The sequence below is a fragment of the Nannobrachium achirus genome (assembly GCF_963921795.1).
Source record: "Nannobrachium achirus genome assembly, chromosome: 1".
Taxonomy (NCBI): Eukaryota; Metazoa; Chordata; class Actinopteri; order Myctophiformes; family Myctophidae; genus Nannobrachium; species Nannobrachium achirus.
The window spans coordinates 62,511,753-62,531,583 of NC_137810.1; the positions used below are offsets into that span (position 1 = coordinate 62,511,753).

Consider the following 19,831-nt stretch of genomic DNA (forward strand, 5'->3'; position numbering starts at 1 on the left):
ATAAAACAAGAACAATCTCTAACAAATTATGTTTGGCAGTTTGGGGGAGACGTCACGTGGTCGTGGGCCACTCGCAGGCAGGCAGCATAAACCCAAACGGAGAGCCGGGTGGGTGCACACGTGGGTGACGCTGCCAGCCCAGGGCCAGCCCTCTTCTGGGTCCCTTTTGTTGAACCATCAAACATAAGCACCTTTTGAGATCCCGAGGGCTTCAGATGAGAAACTGCGATCATCTTTGCGCGCAAGGAGCCGCCACCGCTATTAAAATACCCACCGCGCATCAGCCATCATCATGTCGAGGTCCTTCTACGTGGACTCTCTGATCATCAAGGACTCGGTGCATCGCCCCGGGCCGGCGGAGCACCACCACCCATCACACCACCAGGACTTTCTCATCCCCATCAGCATGCACTCCCCCAGCGTCATGACCGTCAGCGGCGCGCCGGCGTGTCCCTCCAGGAAGAGTGGCACTTCTTCTTTCTGCGTCTGCCCGCTGTGCGTCACGTCCCACATCCACACGACTCACCCGCGCGGCGGCATTCCCATGCTGAAGACGAGTCAGTTTCCGGGCGCGGAGGCGGCGCAGTACTGCCACAGGATAGCAGCTCACCATCATCACCACCACCAGTCCCCTGCGGCGCTGTCCCACTCCCACCCGGGACACACACCTGTCTGCACGCCCACCTACAGCGTCACGGACCCCAGGAGATACCACTGTCTGTCTATAGGTAAGTCCACTGTTTTTTAATCTCAGGCTTTTTAGATCAGTGTTTCTCAAACTTTCAAATGTCAAGGTCTCCCTTTAACTCTGACAGTGTACAAATGGAACCAAATGGACCCGGTAGGGTTCATTTGGTTCCATTTGTACACTGTCAGAGTTACAGACTTAGTATGGGTCAATTTAGACCCCCATAAATGAACCCACAGAGTCCCTGGAATCCACTTTGAGAACCACTGTTTTAGATCATATAAATGACTTTACATCAACCTTAGAATAACACCTATTTAATTATACCAGTGGTTCTCAAAGTGGATTCCTTTATGGAGGTCTAAATTGACCCTTACAAGGCTGTGTAACTCTGACAGTGTACAAATGGAACCAAATGAACCCTGACGGGTCCATTTGGTTCCATTTGTACACTGTCAGAGTTAAGGGGAGACCTTGACATTTGAAAGTTTGAGAAACACTGAATTGTCTCAAAGTATACTTACTAAATGCCAATCTATCCATTTTTACGCATTTTACGCGCGGCGATTGTTGGCGCAATTGCATCACCGATGGACTGTGATCTTGTGATCTTAACGAGAGCCTCCCCCCCCTCACAAAACTGTTTCTCTCCCCCCCTCCCCGTGCAGGCGCTTCCGAGAACAGCCACATCCAGAACGGCAAAAGGATGCGCACGGCTTTCACCAGCACGCAGCTCCTGGAGCTGGAGAGGGAGTTCTCGTCCAACATGTACCTCTCCCGGCTCCGGAGGATCGAGATCGCCACGTACCTGAGCCTGTCCGAGAAGCAGGTGAAGATCTGGTTCCAGAACCGCAGGGTCAAGCACAAGAAGGAGGGCAAGGGCACGCCGCGGAGCGCGCACAGCGGTTGCAAGTGCACGAGCACGGGCCACACAGACTATCCGCGGTCGGAGGACGAGGAGTCCCTATCGCCGGCCTCCGCGTCGGAGGAGAAAGAGGTGTCACCCATATGACTGACAGCACACTGATAAGGCTTCATTTACACTGCTGGCACTTACTTCTACACACCCTGCGCTACGGGCAACCTCAGGGTCACGGGACTGCATACGTAAAGTATAGTTGGACATGAGTGTTTCTCAAACTTTTACATTTCAAGTCCTCCCCTTAACTCTGACGGTGTACAAATGGAACCAAATGGACCCGTTAGGGTCCATTTGGTTCCATTTGTACACTGTCAGAGTTACTGACTTTTATGGGTCAATTTAGACTCCCCCTAAAGAACTCACAGAGTCCCTGTAATCCACTTTGAGAACCACTATGACATGTTGGAGATGTGGTATCAATTGTACATGACAACATATTTAGCCAATACTGTAGAGGAGTGAATTGTGAATAAATGTTGACTTTAGACATATACATTTGTCATGGATAAACTATTCAGAAATCCTTGAACTTGATTATCATCCTCAGCCTATGTGTCATTACTGTCATATATATCCCACTCCCGTCAGCCTATATGGTCTTGTGGCATTGAACGCCTAAGAAACGCATAAACGACCTGTCCGAAAACTATTTGTGCACGTGAATTTGTATAAAATGTACATTTGTATTTATTATAATAAAACGTTGGAAAGTTGCACCTGGGAATATTTGTCACTGCTGTTTGTTTGATATGTATGACGATGATGGCGATGATGATCAAATGTGTGAATTAATAGCCTTAGGAATGTGTAAGCGTATAGGCTCTACAAAAACTATGCAGGGCACTTAAATGACAGCTATTTGTTTAGAATATGATGGTTAGAATGCGTCTCTCACCCCCCCCCCCCCCCCCCCCCCCCTCTCTCTCTCTCTCTCTCTCTCTCTCTCTCTCTCTCTCTGTGTGCGTGTGTGTGTGTGTGTGTGTGTGTGTGTGTGTGTGTGTGTGTGTGTGTGTGTGTGTGTGTGTGTGTGTGTGTGTGTGTGGTGTGTGCGTGCGTGCGTGCGTGCATGCGTGCGTGCGTGCGTGCGTGCGTGCGTGTGTGTGTGTGTGTGTGTAATAAATACATTTATCACAGGGTTGAATTGGCCCATTTGCTTATTACAGACTTTGCTCTATTGCAGCTCTGTTACAGAGTTTGAAACCTATAAGGCCTTCTCAGATGAGATTTGACATTATAAAGTTAATATCAGAGATGAAGTGTCAAAATTCAGTTGACAAAATATTATTAGATACCCTTTTTATTGTTTTGGCCAATGGTTTGCTATATATATATATGTGTGTGTGTGTGTGTGTGTGTGTGTGTGTGTGTGTGTGTGTGTGTGTGTGTGTGTGTGTGTGTGTGTGTGTGTGTGTGTGTGGGGACCGGAAATATTAAGCTCATCATCATTTTAAATCATATTATATGATTTAAAAAATATTATATTATAGGCCTTTGAGCTCTGTCCTGTTATGGGCTATTTCAATTTTTCAATGGATGTAGTGTGTGTGTGTGTGTGTGTGTGTGTGTGTGTGTGTGTGTGTGCGTGCGTGCGTGCGTGCGTGCGTGCGTGTGTGTGTGTGTGTGTGTGTGTGTGTGTGTGTGTGTGTGTGTGTGTGTGTGTGTGTGTGTGCGTGCGTGCGTGCGTGCGTGCGTGTTTTTCTGACCACAAAAGGGTACCCGATTACGCCCCCGGGGGGACGGACAGCCAATAGTCCATTAATGTTCGCTTTTGAAGAGATTTTGGGTTGTCCAAAGCGAGTTTAATTGCGGTTTCGGTCCCACGTTGGTTGATTATGCTGCCATTTGCTTCAAAAACCACAGAACAAGGATATATAGAAGCGAGCAAAGGCTTTGACAGGTTAGATTGTCCTGCCTTGGGGGGCTCGCATTTAGCGCCGCGGACCCCCGACAGGCGGCGGACTCACAGAGGGGCTTTTGAACAGACAGCTACAGGGTTCCTCCGAGCGATTTAGTCACTGTTTCATTAAGCACTATTTGAACCTTTCAACTTATGGTGAATTAAAGTGGGCACGTACGTTCAAATGGACGGAACCTCGGGGAGGAGTAGGAGGGGCCGTGTATTGGGAATTAGCTAACGGTTAATTTAACCCGTTTCTGCCGAGGTTGGGATACATTCCTAATTGAGCAGGGAAGCAGGTGAAAGTTTCGGTCCCATGCGGGCCCATTCAGAGAGGAAATAAATGCCTCTCCATTCACGCCAACGCCGGTGTGATCATATATTATTGAGGGTAAGCCCAGGGGCGTCACAAGGGGGGGGGGGGGGGGGGGGAGTGGGACTGAGTTACTAGGGCCCAAGGTGGAGGGGCCTTCATTATTTTATACTTTAGCCACTGAAAAAATAGCAGATATTGCAAGCTCACAGGGCGGCTTGTAAATCTGCTACTTTTGAAAAAGTCGTGAAAATGTGTGCAAATCTTTGAATATATTTTTTAAGCAAACATGTGTAACTACAAATTTGCTTCTGGGGGGTCCCTGGAACTAAATATTTTGAGATGGGGGTCCGTGGCCAAATACATATCATTTTGGGGATCCTCTTTGACATGAAAAGTTTGAGCACCACTGACATACAAACATGTTTTTTTCAAAAAAAACCTTAGGAGGATTTGAAATATTCAAAGACTTGCACAAATGTTCACGATTTTTTTCCAAAAATAGCAGATCTACAAGCTCGCAGCGCGGCATTCGGTGCCGCGCTGTGAGCTTGTATATCTGCTATTTTTCAATAGTTAAAGCACAAAATGTGCGTGAATCCTTGTACCCAGGGCAGGGCCCAGAATTTGGTGCGACGCGGCCGCCCCTGCTTATTGAGGGTAAGCCACCTAATGAATATATATTGAAGTTCCTATTAATCGAATTAGAGCTCACCCCTTGCAGGTGTGACAGTGAAAGACCCCACCGTCCCATTAAAACTGATTAACAATGGACTTAACTGCAGTTTGGAGAAAGTCCCCCCCATTCAGTCCCTCTCGGAGCCGTGACCTCGAACTGTCAGGCCACTATAATGGACTGAAGCTCGTTTTGAGGGGTCTATTAGTCCAATGAGCCAGCGTTGATTTACACACAGCGATAACATTGGTGTTGTTATTAAAATGTTACAGGTTTAGGAGGACAGTAGACGATAAACGACACAGCGGAATGTACAGTGGTGGAAAAAGTACTAACATGTTGTACTTAAAGGGGCAGACCACCCATTTTCAATATTGAACTATGTCATTAATATAACTTAGAGGAGTTGTGTGGAAATAGAAAAAAAGTTCCCCCCCTTCTATGTTGCCTAGAACTGGAGGATTGATTTTGGGGTTTGTATTGTAAAGTACAACTTGGGACTTTTTTTTTCTATTTCCACTAAGTATCCTCTAAGTATGACATGACATAGTTCAATATTGAAAATGGGTTGTCAGTCTTCCCCTTTAAGTAAAAGTATCAATAGTCTATTGCAATGTAGATGTAGGCCTACTCCGTAAGTAAAAGTCCAGAATTCAAAATGTACTTGAGTAAAAGTGTAAAAGTGTTGGCATCAAAATGTATTTAAAGTACCAAAAGTAAAAGTACAAAATGTTTGAAAATAGCCGATCTACAAGCTCACAACAACAGTTGTGAGCTTGTAGATCGGCTATTTTCAAACAGCCTAGGTATACAATAGGGCTAAAGTGGTTTATGTATGTTTTATAATATTATAATTTATGTCTGTAAAGTAACTAAAGTTTTGAAATAATTGTAGTGGAGTAAAGGTACAATATTTTCGATCCGAGATGTAGTGGAGTAGAAGTAAAAGTATTGTAAATTGCATATACTCAAGTAAAGTACAAATAACTCAAAAGTGTACTTAAGTACAGTACTTGCATATCTGTAAATGTAGTAATGAGTTGCATACGTAAATGTAGGCTACTTAGTTACTTTACACCAAATGTAAAACATGTAAATGGAGAGGCGACCAGGCTATACCTAAGTAGGCCCACGTCACCAGGCCTCATTGAAAGTGTGGCAATTACGCATGACAAAAGACAATTAATAAGAGCGCTTTTCAACCGGTTGCAGCTGCCTGTCCCATGGGGAGATATATGGGATATAGGCTAGGAGGTGTTCAAGTGCCACGGGGGGAAACAAACTTGTGCCTTTTTAGGAGACCTCTTGCTCGCGAATCTGCAATAGGGCTGCACAATTTCTCTCCTCAAAGTCCAGGAGTAGGCCTGATTACCAGTCAATATATATACACCCGTGGCAGACAATTAGTTGGCATGTCTGCCATATAGGTTTGGATGCAGCAGAGTCAGTTGTCAGGTAGCAGGAAAGGTCGACCTAAAACAAAGTCGACCCAAACTAGTTTCCCAACGGGTCTGAGTCTGTGGCCTTAAGCTATAGATGCAGAATAGACCCAAATCAAATCTTTGCTTCTGGGGGTCCCTGGAACAAAATATTTTGCGATGGGGGTCCGTGGCCAAATACATATCATTCTGGGGGTCCTTCACATGACGAAGTTTGAGAAACAATGATAGCAACATAAGTTTCTTTTCAGGAAAACTGTTAGGATTTAGAAGACATTTTTAGAATGCCTATCAGTGGTTAAGGACCCCCAAAATGTGTTTTTGGCCGCGGACCCCCATCTCAAAATATTTTGTTCCACGGATGGACCCCTATCGCAAAATATTTTGTTCCAGGGACCCCTACAAGCAAAGATTAGATTTTGGTCTATTCTGCATCTAGTTTAAGGCCACAGACCCGTTGGGAAACGAGTTTGGGTAGACTTTGTTTTAGGTCGACCTCTCATGTATTCATATATTTTGGCCTATACTTGAGTCGACCATTTACATTTTTATAGTCCATTTTATATTTTTACCCCACTAATTTTGTAGATTATATTGTGATGCCAACCAAGTCAAGGGCCTATATATAAATTTTTGATTGCGCATTTACTTGTAACAGAGTAGTATTTATACAATGTTGTAGGCCTTATATAGTTTAAATGTCAGTACTTCAGTAAAACAGAATGAGAGTTGTTCCCCCACTGCGACACATTATGATGGCGTGGGGACACATGGCCAAACAGCGGTCTGTCATTTCAGCACGCTGGACAGCTCCCCTCCCAGCGGCTCAAGGTCGCCTCCTCCTCGGTCCCTGAGGAGGTGACTCTTGGCTCCCCGAGCCCCGAGGGAGTTCCGTGGAGGCCATTAAAGTGACGGCTCTGCCGGGTGTTGACTGGTGGGCCGTATAGGGTCAATTTGTTGCCAGAGCTCTGGATACTGTAGAGTCGGGATCATCAATTAGCCACGGTGACGGCCACACCGGATGAGCTCAGCTGTAGCCAGGCCGATATACCTTGGTACAGTTCGCTCGGATCTGCGATTAAAAAAACAAAAAACTAAACCAAGGTGATTATGTTGATAGTATAGGTGTATATCTAACTCGCACGAGTGCGATCTGTCCTAACATTAATGATAGAAACATATAGGCTAGGCTACTCTGTAAAATGTTGTGTAACATTAACAAAAAATAGCCTACTTTATTCACTCAGCGGGGATTCACTGTGACAACGTATGGGCAACCTAAAAAGTTGTAGTTTGTCCTGAAAGTTCAGCCTTTTTAGCCTATAATATATTCAAGATGCTGACATTTGACATTTGACAAGGAAAAGGCAGGTTTTGACTTTAAAAGGTGTGTGTGTGTGTGTGTGTGTGTGTGTGTGCCTGTGTGTGTGTGCGTGTGTGTGCGCGACAGCGTGTGTGTGTGTGTGTGCGTGCAAGAGAGAGAAAGAATGTGCAGTTGTGCTTTGCTGTGCTGGCTTTGCTCATTTGCGTTTTGACATGCGTAAATCATTTAATGTGTGTATGTTTATCTTAAAGAGTTAAGCCTTGAATTGGTAATGCCATAATCTGAATAGCAACATTGTCTATTGCCCCCTTGTGGACAATATGTGCAGCTGAGGAAACAGGGGGGAAGTGATGATTGGCCCTCAGGAATTTCCTCTCCGTGATGTGCGATCATTCAAAATGAACCACAGTAGGCCTATGAATGGGACCACACCTGACATGGAAGAAAACTAGCTCTTTGGCGTAATATTGCAGCGGCAGCACACATATTACCCAAGAGAAACTCTCATTCAAGACATTTAGGCTGCAGTTTGTAGATTAGATTCTTCTTGTGTTTTTGTCAGTGGTGGAAAAAGTAGGCTATTCACATATTTTACTTAAGTAAAAGTATCAATACTGCAATATAGAAATACTCTGTTAGGGTGCCTCACACCAAAATACCTATGAGAATGGAATCCGCGTTCCGCCAATGCATTTCAATGAGAATGAAGCGGTTTCATGCCAGCAGAGGATTTCTGCAAAAAACGCTCCCTTATCATTGAAATGCATTGGCGGAACGCAGATTCCACTATAGGTATTTTAGTGTGAGGGCACCCTTACAAGTAAAAGTCCAGAATTCAAAATGTTCAAATAAATGTAGTGAAGTAAAAGTGCAATATTTGGATCCGAGATGTAGTGGAGTAGAAGGAAAAGTATTGGAAATTGGAAATACACAAGTAAAGTACAAATATCTCAAAATTGTACTTAAGTACATTACTTAGTTACTTTACACCACTGGTTTTTGTCTTGTCACTCAATTCGCCTGTTTGTTCCATTTGCAACTACAAGAGAGAACAAATGAACCATTTGGTTACATGTGACTCTTTGAGCCTAGAACTGAGGATTTTAAAATATCATCATGCTGCTTTCATTTGACTCTGGCAGCTCGCCACATACATCATGTGTCTGGGTGGACATTGTGCTATACAGTCTGCTGCCTGCATGTCAACTGCTCCAACTTCTTTGTTCTTTAATGTTTTGGTCAGGTTTTTGGACACAATTAACGAAAACACTCAAGACGGGAAGAATACTCCACTTTTTTTAGGGGGAAGCTTGAAAACCTATACTAAAATGTGACTCCTTTTGTTTGGAGAACAAGGGCCACTGTTCTTTTGGCGCTTCGTCTTTAAAGGGGGACATGTGGAAGTAATTCAGACTGCGAGTGAGGGAGAGAGAGAGGGGGGAGAGAGAGAGAGAGAGAGAGAGAGAGAGAGAGAGAGAGAGAGAGAGAGAGAGAGAGAGAGAGAGAGAGAGAGAGAGAGAGAGAGGAGCAGAGGCGTCAGTTGGGTATGGCAAGATATGGCAGCTGCCACCTTGGCTACAGGGGGGGGGGGAATAAAATAAATTCATCGTGCCTGTTGGTTGCTAAGGTATGGCAACATGACTGGTGTCTTGACACCAGTCATGTTGCCATACCTTAGTTTTTTCCTAACTGACGCCACTGGAGAGGAGGAGGGGCGGGGGGGGACCACCAGAGCCCCCCTGAGCCCAGGGGCTTTTACTGCACACTGTGCACACGCAGACACCGGGGCCGATGCCCCGCCTCACCGCGCTAACATAGGTGATTCATAATGGTCCATTATTCCAGTAGGAACCCCGGGGTAAGAAGGGACTGGATGGGGGTAAAAAGGCAGTCAAGACTCCGAGGGAGGGAGGAGAGGGAGTCGATAAGCAGCTGACGCGGACGTGCTGCTGATATACGGGAGGGCCTTCTTATTATTTATAGTCACTGCTTTTGCTGGTGTCCTCCTGTGATGATGTGTTGCACAAAAGAAAAGTTTGATCCGTTCCAGAATCCATATAACAACACATCTGATTTTGCAGGGAAGATTCGAGCGCTCGTGTGCGAACACACGCTCAGTCAGAGGATGAGGACAGAGTAGTAGAGAGAGAGAGAGCAGAGAGAGGGAGGGAGGGAGGGAGAGAGGTGGGGGTGAGGGGTGGAGGAGTGGAGGAGGAGGAGAGTGGGAGTGGGTGGAGAGGTGGGTGTGTGTGTGAGGACATTAGTGGTGTTGGAGCGCCCCCTGTGAGTTCCAGGCGTTAGTGTTTCAACTTGTGTGCAGTGAGACATTGCTGAGCAGAGCAGAACTAAACCCACTTATCTGTTATATGAAGTATGAATGTGGTTTTAAAGGGAGAAGTCTTACCTGACAAAATGTCACCATAATTCACGAACATGCCATTTAACATCATTATCTGGCCTACTACAATATAACGAATGGGTGCAGCAGTGAGACCTAATAGGCTACTAACTATAGTCTATGCTGTTGTAATAGGCTTATAATAAGAAAAAACATTTGGGGGTTTTCCCCCCCAATGTGCAATTGTCAGTTTCCTCAAAATTAAGATGAATACGATCTTGCATTCGAACAAGCAGACCATCACCTAAACGACACATGTTATAGAGCCTATGTACTTGAACTGCAGAAATTCGAGCCCTTCGCTGAAAGAAGCGGACTCTTATTTTGAAAGGAAGCCCATAGTTGGAGAGCGGCTCGGAGGGAGAGGGGAAGAGGCGTCAATTGGGTATGGCAAGCTATGGCAGCTGCCATACCTTGGCTACTACCGGAGGAAATAATAAAATGTACTTTTCATCGTGCCTGTTGCTAGGTACGGCAACATGACTGGTGTCTTGCACGCGCGCGAGGGCGCGCGTGCAAGACACCAGTCATGTTGCCATACCTTAGCCTTTTCTGAACTGACGCCGCTGGAGAGAGAGGGGGGGTCATTTCCTGAGAGTTATTTAGTTTGAGCCAGATGATTAGTTTTTTTGGAGGGGGGAAGAGGATGGACTGTAACATTGAATCAATTACAGGTCGCTGTAAGCTCCAGCAGCATTTGTGAAGGCGGTCGTGGATGTAGACGGAGCAGCGCGCACTGAAAGGATTATTACCCGCTGCTTGTGAAAGGAGCAAATTAATGCTCCGTTCCCCTTCATTCTGGATATATTCACTCCAAAGGAATTAATACGAGGGATTTCTTAAGGTAATTGAAAAGTAACCGGAGTCAAAAATATGAGTGCCTTCTGCTGTTATAAAACATGCTATTAAAACTTTGTTGTTTTAATAGATTGCATTACGAAGACTAAAAGGTTTCGAGACCAAATTGAATACTTTTTGGTAGGTCCATGCAAGTGATTTAAATGCAAATTTGAATGCTTCATAAAAGCCTATACACATAGCGTACAAACATAATTTGACCAAATCACCACAACTGGAAAAGTTTGCGCAAAACTTTTTTTTTTCTTTCTTTTTTGAAACTTCTGGAATAGTTTGGCACCTTTTCTCGTTGAGAGCTGTGTTATCCGTGCACCATATGGCCTCATCACGCCCGTCCGGATGACGGGCAGGGAGAGTCGCTGACTCGGCTGGATGAAAGCGCTCGTCTTCGGCCTCACAGCTGGAGGTGTCACCTCGAAGACTGAGGCACCATTGTGGGGATGCTGCCTGCCGCTTTTAATGGGAAACACATTGGAGATTATATTTTCAACGTCGCTTTTCTCTGCACTCGGAACGCGTTGGAATTAAAATGGAATATCTGCACAATAAGGAATGGCCCGTTGACTGACTGACTGCAGCTTTATGGAGCTGAACGTGGAAAGAAGAATTCTTCTATCAATGGGGACTCACCATCAAGGCACTCCGTTATAACTGCCATTTCACTGAGGAATGTCTCCCGGGACACGCATCAATTGTGCGAAATGTCGCACATAGGCTACATAATAAACCCTTTTCCCTGCAAAATACGCAACGCTAAAACTGTATATCTGTTTCAGACGCCCCATATGTTAGCCTATTTCATAGAGCCCCTATTGTTCACTCTTTGCAATCACCCCCGTTGACAATCAATTGTTCAGTAAGTTGCGGTATTGATTGCATGTGTAACCACTTATCTCAGAGGAGAGTAAGTTGAGACACAGCGGCCCGATTTCAGCTGTTGCTCAAGTGAGTGCACCACTGTCCGGCAGAACCATTTGATATCTGCATGGGACATTTGTCGAGGCTTTTGGTGGGAGACTATAGCGTCTTGTCTACCCTGTGTGGGAGCGGAGAAAACAGGGGACATAAGGCGCAGTTGAATCTTGATGCAGCAGTGTATATAGGGCAGGCCTATTCTGCAAGCGATTCTGAATATGCTAGAACAGTGGTTCTTAAACTCTGACATTTCAAGGTCTCCCTTTAACTCTGACAGTGTGCAAATGGAACCAAATGGACCCGCTAGGGTCCATTTGGTTCCATTTGTACACTGTCAGAGTTACAGACTTGTATGGGTCAATTTCGACCCCTCTAAAAGAACCCACTGAGTCCCTAGAATCCACTTTGAGAACCACTAGTCTGTCCTAGAAAATCCACCGCCAGAGCGCAAAATCCTCCCCTGAAAATGACTTGTTTTAAAACAAGGCGTGTGCTGCAAACATGTCAAATCGGATTAGAACATTTGTCAAGGGATTCCCACGCGACGCGACTATAAGATTGCGTTTCAGTCTGTTCCGTGGAGTGGGTCGACTTAATTATAGAGTTTGAACAAACCCAGGTTGTGCCATGCATAATTACCCTGTCCGGATGAGCCCGACTGAGACTGAGGAGCCACAAGGAGCTTTGTATATGAGCAGACAATTTTGTAACCGTAATTTACTGCTTGGAGGGTTATACATGGAGATGTCAAATATTTACGCAGTGGATTATGAACCTCAATGTGACATTTCAAAGTCATATACGTGGAATTATCTCTGAGTCCAATTGGTCTGAGTGAATTGACGTTAAAGACGTCAAAATTGGACTATTAATGAATGCATTTTCAGCAGTCGTGCGCTTTGTGCGCTGCTTAATGGGAACGAGCGGCTCAGGCAGCCGTTGATGAAATCCAGGCGCGCAGGCAGGGTCCGAACATCACAGGCAGATAAGAGCTGCAGCGGAATGTGACCAACAGGCAAACAGCAGACAGATTCACTTTACGACGGGCTAAAAGGACGGGCTCATGTTTATGGAATTAAGTCACAAAAACATCTGGCATGCATTTTAGCGAATATTTGCACGTTCCTATTTATCCCGTAAAAGCCAAACAATGACGACTTCCATGGGTCTAAATCAAATTATATAGTCCCTCACTTTGCGTAGCCTCTGCATGATGAGAGTTTATTACATGCCCCAAATGATTATCATTTATTTTCATTTCACTTCGTTTTGGAGAGGAGTTTGAAACAAACAACAGCGGTGAAGTCAGCGGGAGATGCAATCCCTGGACTCTCCGAAGCAGAGGCGTCAATTGGGTATGGCAAGCTATGGCAGCTGCCATACCTTGGCTACAGGGGAAAATAATAAAATGTACTGTAATCGTGCCTATTGCTAAGGTACGGCAACATGACTGGTGTCTTGCACGCGCGCGAGGGCGCGCGTGCAAGACACCAGTCATGTTGCCATACCTTAGCTTTTTCTGAACGGACGCCGCTGATCCCAGGACTCTCCGAAGCTACTCAAAACGTGGACTATGTCGCCCTCTAGCGGCGGCACCTATATACCCAGCTGGAGCGCATCTGGAGGAGGACTTGGTGCGCAGAACATAAGTTCAGTCCAAGACGGAGCCTTAATGTCCCCAGAGAGCAAAGCCACAGCGTCTCCACCAAGCTCCAAACTAAACACGCACGGCCATGATTTGAACGAGCCAGACCGAGATTAAGTCTACAAGTCATGGATTTATTGACCAAAGAAGAGCAATTCTCTGGATCGATTCAATGCGTTGTTGCGACGAGATATCGTTTGCCTAATCGTGTAAATTAGATGTCCATTAGCCGTTTTAAACGACACGCTTATTTTCTCTTTAGGGAAGAAGTTCACCCGCGGCCATGGATGATACGAAGAGCGCGCTCCTCTTTGCTGTTGTCCTGCTGGGGGTCTTATCATCAGGTAAGAGTGGAGCCTGCTTTTCTTTCCTTTATTGACTAACCCTTTAGTTTAATCTCAAAGTGGTGTCCGGGAACCCCCAGGGGTCCTTGATGGCAGCGGCGTCAGTTCAGAAAAAGCTAAGGTATGGCAACATGACTGGTGTCTTGGACGCGCAGTCATGTTGCCATACCTTAGCAACAGGCACGATGAAAAGTATATTTTATTATTTCCTCCCGTAGCCAAGGTATGGCAGCTGCCATAGCTTGCCATACTCAATTGACGCCTCTGCTTGATGGGTTTCCAGGGGCCCCAAGCAAAATGCTATGTAAACGAAGACCTCTTTTCTAAATAAATAAAAAATAAAATCTAAAATCTTTTCGCATGGGGTTCCCTGGCCCGAAATGTTTCCAAATGTGGGTTTGTGGCCAAATTAGCCTATAGGCCTATACATCAATATGTTGGCCATTGACATGAAAATGTTTCAGAACCTTATAGGCTTATAGGCATCCATTGGTTCTGAAAGTGGGGTCCGGGGTCCCATGGCAGGGGTCCTTGAGGGAGTTCCAGCGGTCCCCAGCTAAAGGATGGTTAGGAACCAAATGGACCCTTATGGAAATGTAACTGAGAGAGTGTACAAATGGAACCAAATGGACCTGTTGGTTTTACAAATGTTGGTCCCAGATATAGAAATGCCATTAAATGGGGGTCCGTACTTAGCCTAATGCATGTCAAACTGGGGGTCCTTGAAATGAAAATGTTTGGGAAGAATCACTGCTGTAAAAATCCTCTCTTATGGGGGTCCCTGGCATTATTATGGTATATCTTTCAAATGGGCGTCCTTGGGCTAATAATAGGGCCTAATTTGGGGGTCCTTGACATGAAAACGTTTGAGAACCACTGCCTTTATAGGCCACATGTGCTTCCCTTTCATCATAATCAACACTCCGCAACAGCTCAAATAGGTAACCGGAAAACGCGCCTAAAACAAACTCGACCCAAACTCGTTTCCCAACGGGTCTGTGGCCTTAAGCTAGATGCAGAATAGATTAAAATCAAATATTTGCTTCTGGCGGTCCCTGGAACAAAATATTTTGTGATGGGGGTCCGTGGCCAAATACATATCATTCTGGGGGTCCTTCACATGACAAAGTGTGAGAAACACTGATGGCAACATAAGTTTTTTTTCTTTCAGAAAATTGTTATGATTTAGAAGACACTAGCCCTTACCCGTTCAAAGATATGAGCTCCGAAATGATGTGCAGTGTGTGGGTTATGGGATGTGCACTGTGCACACAGTATAGGAGGGATGGAAAGTAACTTTAACTGGTGTTTGCATGATAATATGTAGGCGCATCAATGTAAGAAATACCCGTTTCGTTTAATGGCTACAGAGATACTGTGTTCCACCCCCCCCCCCCCCCCCCCCCCCTCCCCCCACACCCCCCCCGCCCACCCACCCGCCTGCACACACACACACACACACACACACACACACACACACACACACACACACACACACACACACACACACACACACAGAGCTGGTTAAACATGTTGCCTCATGCTAGATGCAGAATAGATTAGCCTCAAGCTAGATGCAGAATAGATAGTAGATACACCATAAAAATGCTAATATACAGCATACGATTTGTGAAAGTGACAAACGGGCTTCACAGTTATGTCAGGTGTGTTCATATGCTTATGGTGATGCGATTTCAGATCAATTGCTCCAGCCACTGAGGAGAAACGCTGTGACAGACACTCAGACATTCGCAAAATTATAGTATAGATTTGTAGAATGTGCTTATCAGTGGTTAAGGACCCCCAAAATGTGTTTTTGGCCGTGGACCCCCATCTCAAAATATTTTGTTCCACGGATGGACCCCTATTGCAAACGTTTTTGTTCCAGGGACCCCCAGAAGCACAGATTTGATTTTAGTCTAATCTGCATCTAGCTTAAGGCCACAGACCCGTTGGGAAACAAGTTTGGGGCGAGTTTGTTTTAGGGCGAGTTTTCTGGTATTCCAAATAACGCACATGTTAAAAAATCCCCTTCCTCCTAACAGCCTCGTCCGGGCTGTCGCCGCCGACCATCATATCCAACGAGGAGGAGTTTGTGCTTCAGCGCATGTCCGTGTTCAACATCAGCTGCACGGGCAAGCGGAACGTGCAGTGGGTCGAGCCGCTGCCCGACAACACCTTCGTCTACCCCGGATACTACACCTCCACCCTGTTCATCTACAACGCCTCCGCTGCGCACACTGGGTACTACAGCTGCAGATACGAGGCCGAGGACGAGGACGACAACGAGGCCGAGATCTACGTCTATGTCCCAGGTAGGGGTATGGAGCGATATGAAAAAATACAATGTCACAATGTTTTCCCCAAGCTGTATCACAATACACGATTTTATCATGATTCTTTCTCACGTTGGTTTTTATGGTTATTTTTCAAGTTACTTGACAAAAACTAAACTAGGGTTCCTTTTGGGGAGGTCTAAATTGAACGTCACAAGTATGTAACTCTTGAACATGCACGTATTTAATGAAATGATAAGCAAAGGAATAAATAAGTACACATTTGGCGATTAGACTCCATTAGCAAAACAATTATATATTTAGAATAGGAGAGAGATCCCCCCATGGAGTCTAGACGCTGGTGGTGATAGTTCTGATCTTCTAGAGCAGGAGAACCATCTTCCCCTTGACTCCAGGACTGAGGAGGAGCTGGGGACGGAGGTGGGGTGCTTGAAGCTGTCTGCAAAGAGAATGCCGGGTTAGAAGCAGGGCTATTTCATAGAATGGAGCCTAATCGCCGATTGGCTGAGCGCAGACAGGTTGTAGGATTTGATTGGTTAGGGAGGGGACGTTTAGATTTGTGAATGAGTGAATTCTGACAGCGTGAGAAAAGGGAAGTGACGTGGACTAAAGCAAGTGCGGTTTTAATCTTTTTATTGAACTTAGGCCGAAGCTACATTTGTATACTGTCAGTGTTAAGGGGAGACCTTGACATTATAAAGTTTGAGAACTGATGATTTTGACCAAAATGCAGGTTTAATGGAATTCTGCAATGAATCTCTGTATTAACGATTAAACAGGATTTTTTACAAGGCTCCCTCAATTGTATCACAATATAGAGTTAATATACGATACCTCTGAAAAGGCATATCGTGGAGACATTGTATCGTCTCAACGATAATTATCACCATATCGCCCACCCCAGTCCCAGGTAAAAACAATAATGTTGAAGAAAGCGCCAGTTACACTGATGGAAAAAGTACTCATGTTTGTTATTTAGCATTTCAATGAGAATGGAGCGTTTTTTTGCAGAAATCCTCTACTGGCATGAAACCGCTCCATTCTCATTGAAATGCATTGGCGGAATGGGGAATCCACTCACATAGGTATTTTGGTGTGTGGGAACCCTTACAAGTAAAAGGAATTTACGGAATTCAAAATGTGGGCTACTTGAGTAAAAGTACAAAAGTATTGGTATCAAAGTGTACTTGATTACCGAAAGTAAAAGTACTCATTGTGCACAACGTCCCATTCCAAGTTTTCCAATGTAAAATAATCTTTTGAAAATAGCAGATCTACAAGCTCACAACGTGTCGCATCGAGCAGTAAATGCACTTGGTCACTAGTTTACACCACTGTGCATGGCATTGTTTTTATTCATGAGTGCAACCCTGCTGGCTGCTGCAGTAGCCTGATTTTATTGTGTTCAAATAAAGTGTTAAACAGCACATATAGTAGGCTAATCACTGCTATGGTGTTTGTTCAGTAACAGGGGGTCCCTGTCTCTCCAGCACTTAAGCAAACAGAAAATGCATTTTCAGATGCATTCTCCAGACCAGGGGTCTTCAACAGGGGGTCCGGGACCCCTAGGGGGTCCTCAGAGTTACTACAGGGGGTCCTCCAAATCTTTGTGTGATAGAAACCTTTTTTTCTCCTTTTTGCCAGACCCAGGGGGTCGGCCTACAAAAGGCTTTGTCGGTCTGTCGGTCTGTCGGTCGGTCGGTCGGTCCCTCTTTTCCTCAGTGTGCCTGTGTTTGCCTCTGACTGCTCATCTGCCCCTCCCTTCCCTTGCTCGGCTGATTGCCTTGAGTGCCGTCACCTGTACAGGACCAGCTGAGTTGAGTTGGCTGACGAGCTGCTGACACTATAAATTCCTCAGCCCATCTACAAGCTCAGAAACATTTCCAGCTGCTCAGCCTATACAATCCTGTGTGTTCATGTGTTAGTTCAGTGCATTCTGATTTTCATTGCGGGTCTGGCAGAACCAGGTGACCTGGTCTAGTTTATATTAACCAATTGAACCAGAGTGTCCATATTCTCTGAACTTTACTTTAGCCAAAAATAGCAGATCTACAAGCTTGTAGATCGGCTATTTTCGGCAAAGAGTTTGGTGTAGAGGGGAAAAAGAGCACACTAAGTACAGAGTGAAAAGTTCAAATTTATTAAGTATTGACCGTTCAAGTGGTTAAATATCTGAAAACACAAATTGACATGAATCCAAAATGCACTGATGATTGTGCTGTCAAACGATTAAACTATATGGAATCTATGACAAGGTTGTGGGGGTCCCTGCTTCATCTCTCTCTCAACTAAGGGGTCCTTGGCCTGAAAACGTTGAAGACCCCTGATCCAGAGAGAGGATGCATGCAGGACAGGGGTAAACGATCAATACAAGTGAAAATGATGGCTCAAAGAAGTGAGCAGACACATTTGAAACAGGAACGCTGTAAAATGTAAGCTGAAATGGGGTCTCTCTCCTGATTTCGGATGAAACTGGCAACCCACCTGGAGATTAATTTATTTACTAAACAGATGGAGAGGCGAGGAGACCCCTGTTAGGCTATACTGAACAAACACTCTATAGCAGGGTTCCCCAATAGGTGGCCCGCGGGCCATTTGCGGCCCGCGCGGGACTACTGTCTGGCCCCCACCAACCCCAGTAATAATGGTGGTATAAGAGCAGCAACAACACTAGTATATCGTCGTTGTGTTCATCATACAAGGCCGTCGCACAAAAGTAGTGAAAACAGCAGATCTACAAGCACACAACGGGCGTTGTGTGCTTGTAGATCTTAAAATGATTTTAAAATGATAAATGCAAAACCAACGGTTTTGGACATAGAAGATTTTCACCCGACAACGACGATATCTGAACTGTCGCTGGAGTAGCAATGTTGTGGCCCTCGGCTTGGTACCCTAGACATAATTCGGCCCTTGGGGAAAACTAATTGGGGAACCCTGCTCTATAGCATACATGGGCAACTGGGGGCCACGTTTGAGAGTTTGAACTTGTAGATCTGCTATTTCCACTACTTTTTGAAAGTGTTTGTAACTATATTAAGATTTCTCAACATTAATTATGTAATAATTGTGACAGCCCTAGGTACAGCATCTTAAAGGTGCTACTGCTACCCTTGCCAAATGGTGCTATAGGGAACCATTAGAGGTGCCTAAACTAAGCTCAAGAAGCAATAGAAACCCTCTAAAGAACCATAACAACCCATATGTTTCTCGTGTGTGCCACACAGATCCCCAGGTTCCGTTTGTCCCGGAGGAGCCCGAAAACCTGGTGGTCCCGGTGTTCACGGGAGGAACCATCATCCCCTGCCGTGCGTCGGACCCCGGCTCCCACGTCCTGCTGAAGAGCGTCCCCAGCGGCGAGGAGATCCCCGCCCCCTACGACACCAAGATGGGCTTCATCAGCAGCCTGGCATCCGGACAGTACCAGTGCGAGACCACCGTCAGCGGCCGGGTGGCCCGCAGCGACGTCTACACGGTGGACGACGGCGACAAGGGTAAGAAGGTCCACTAGCACCCTAGTGCACACAGTGGGCCGGGACCCGTTTGTGGGTCACGGACACTCTTTTTATGGGTCACGACTCCCAAAATCCCATATTAAAATCCCAATTTTTGTTTTTAAATGAAAGTAGTGAAAATAGCCGATCTACAAACTCACAACGCGGCGCAAAGCGACACAACGCTACACATGTGAACATGTAGATCTGCTATTTTCACAATTGAACAAAAATGTAGTGCTTCGGGGTGCCCGCTGGCCTAGTGGTCAAGGCGCATACCACATACTAGGCTATGATGCCTGCTGGCACTCGCGGTTCGATTCTCAATCCGGATGACCTTTGCCACATGTCATTCCCCATCTCTCTCCCCATTTCCTGTCAGTCTACTATCCTATCAAATAAAGGCATAAAAAGCCCAAAAACAAATCTTTAAAAAAAAAAATTTTTGTGCTTTAACTCTTAGTGCTCGTAAGGGATGAGGGGTCCCCCGTTAAAATATGATTCTTTTGGGGGTCGTGGACTGAAAAGGTTGAGAACCACTGCTGTAGGAATCCAGTAGGTTGACTGAATCTCATAAGTGGGGATTGGATCTTGAATGAGTGCTAGATGTTTGGTCTCCCA

At 45.5% G+C, this 19,831-nt stretch overlaps 2 protein-coding genes across 2 annotated transcripts in view; both read left to right on the forward strand.

Moving 5' to 3' along the window:
• Positions 1-292: 292 nt before the first annotated feature.
• gsx2 (GS homeobox 2) lies at positions 293-1,700 on the forward strand (the record flags this gene model as incomplete). Its single annotated transcript, XM_080721223.1, has 2 exons — positions 293-728; positions 1,357-1,700. The coding sequence occupies 2 exons, from the start codon at positions 293-295 to the stop codon at positions 1,698-1,700; spliced, it is 780 nt and encodes a 259-aa protein (XP_080577349.1).
• Positions 1,701-10,363: 8,663 nt separating this feature from the next.
• The window catches only part of pdgfra (platelet-derived growth factor receptor, alpha polypeptide), a 53,455-nt gene continuing 43,987 nt past the window's right edge, over positions 10,364-19,831 (forward strand). Inside the window, exons 1-4 of the mRNA XM_080723513.1 lie at positions 10,364-10,501; positions 13,338-13,419; positions 15,465-15,734; positions 18,944-19,210. Of these exons, the coding sequence (XP_080579639.1) occupies positions 13,359-13,419; positions 15,465-15,734; positions 18,944-19,210 (598 nt within the window). The 5' untranslated portion in view covers positions 10,364-10,501; positions 13,338-13,358. The remainder of the gene's footprint in view (positions 10,502-13,337; positions 13,420-15,464; positions 15,735-18,943; positions 19,211-19,831) is intronic.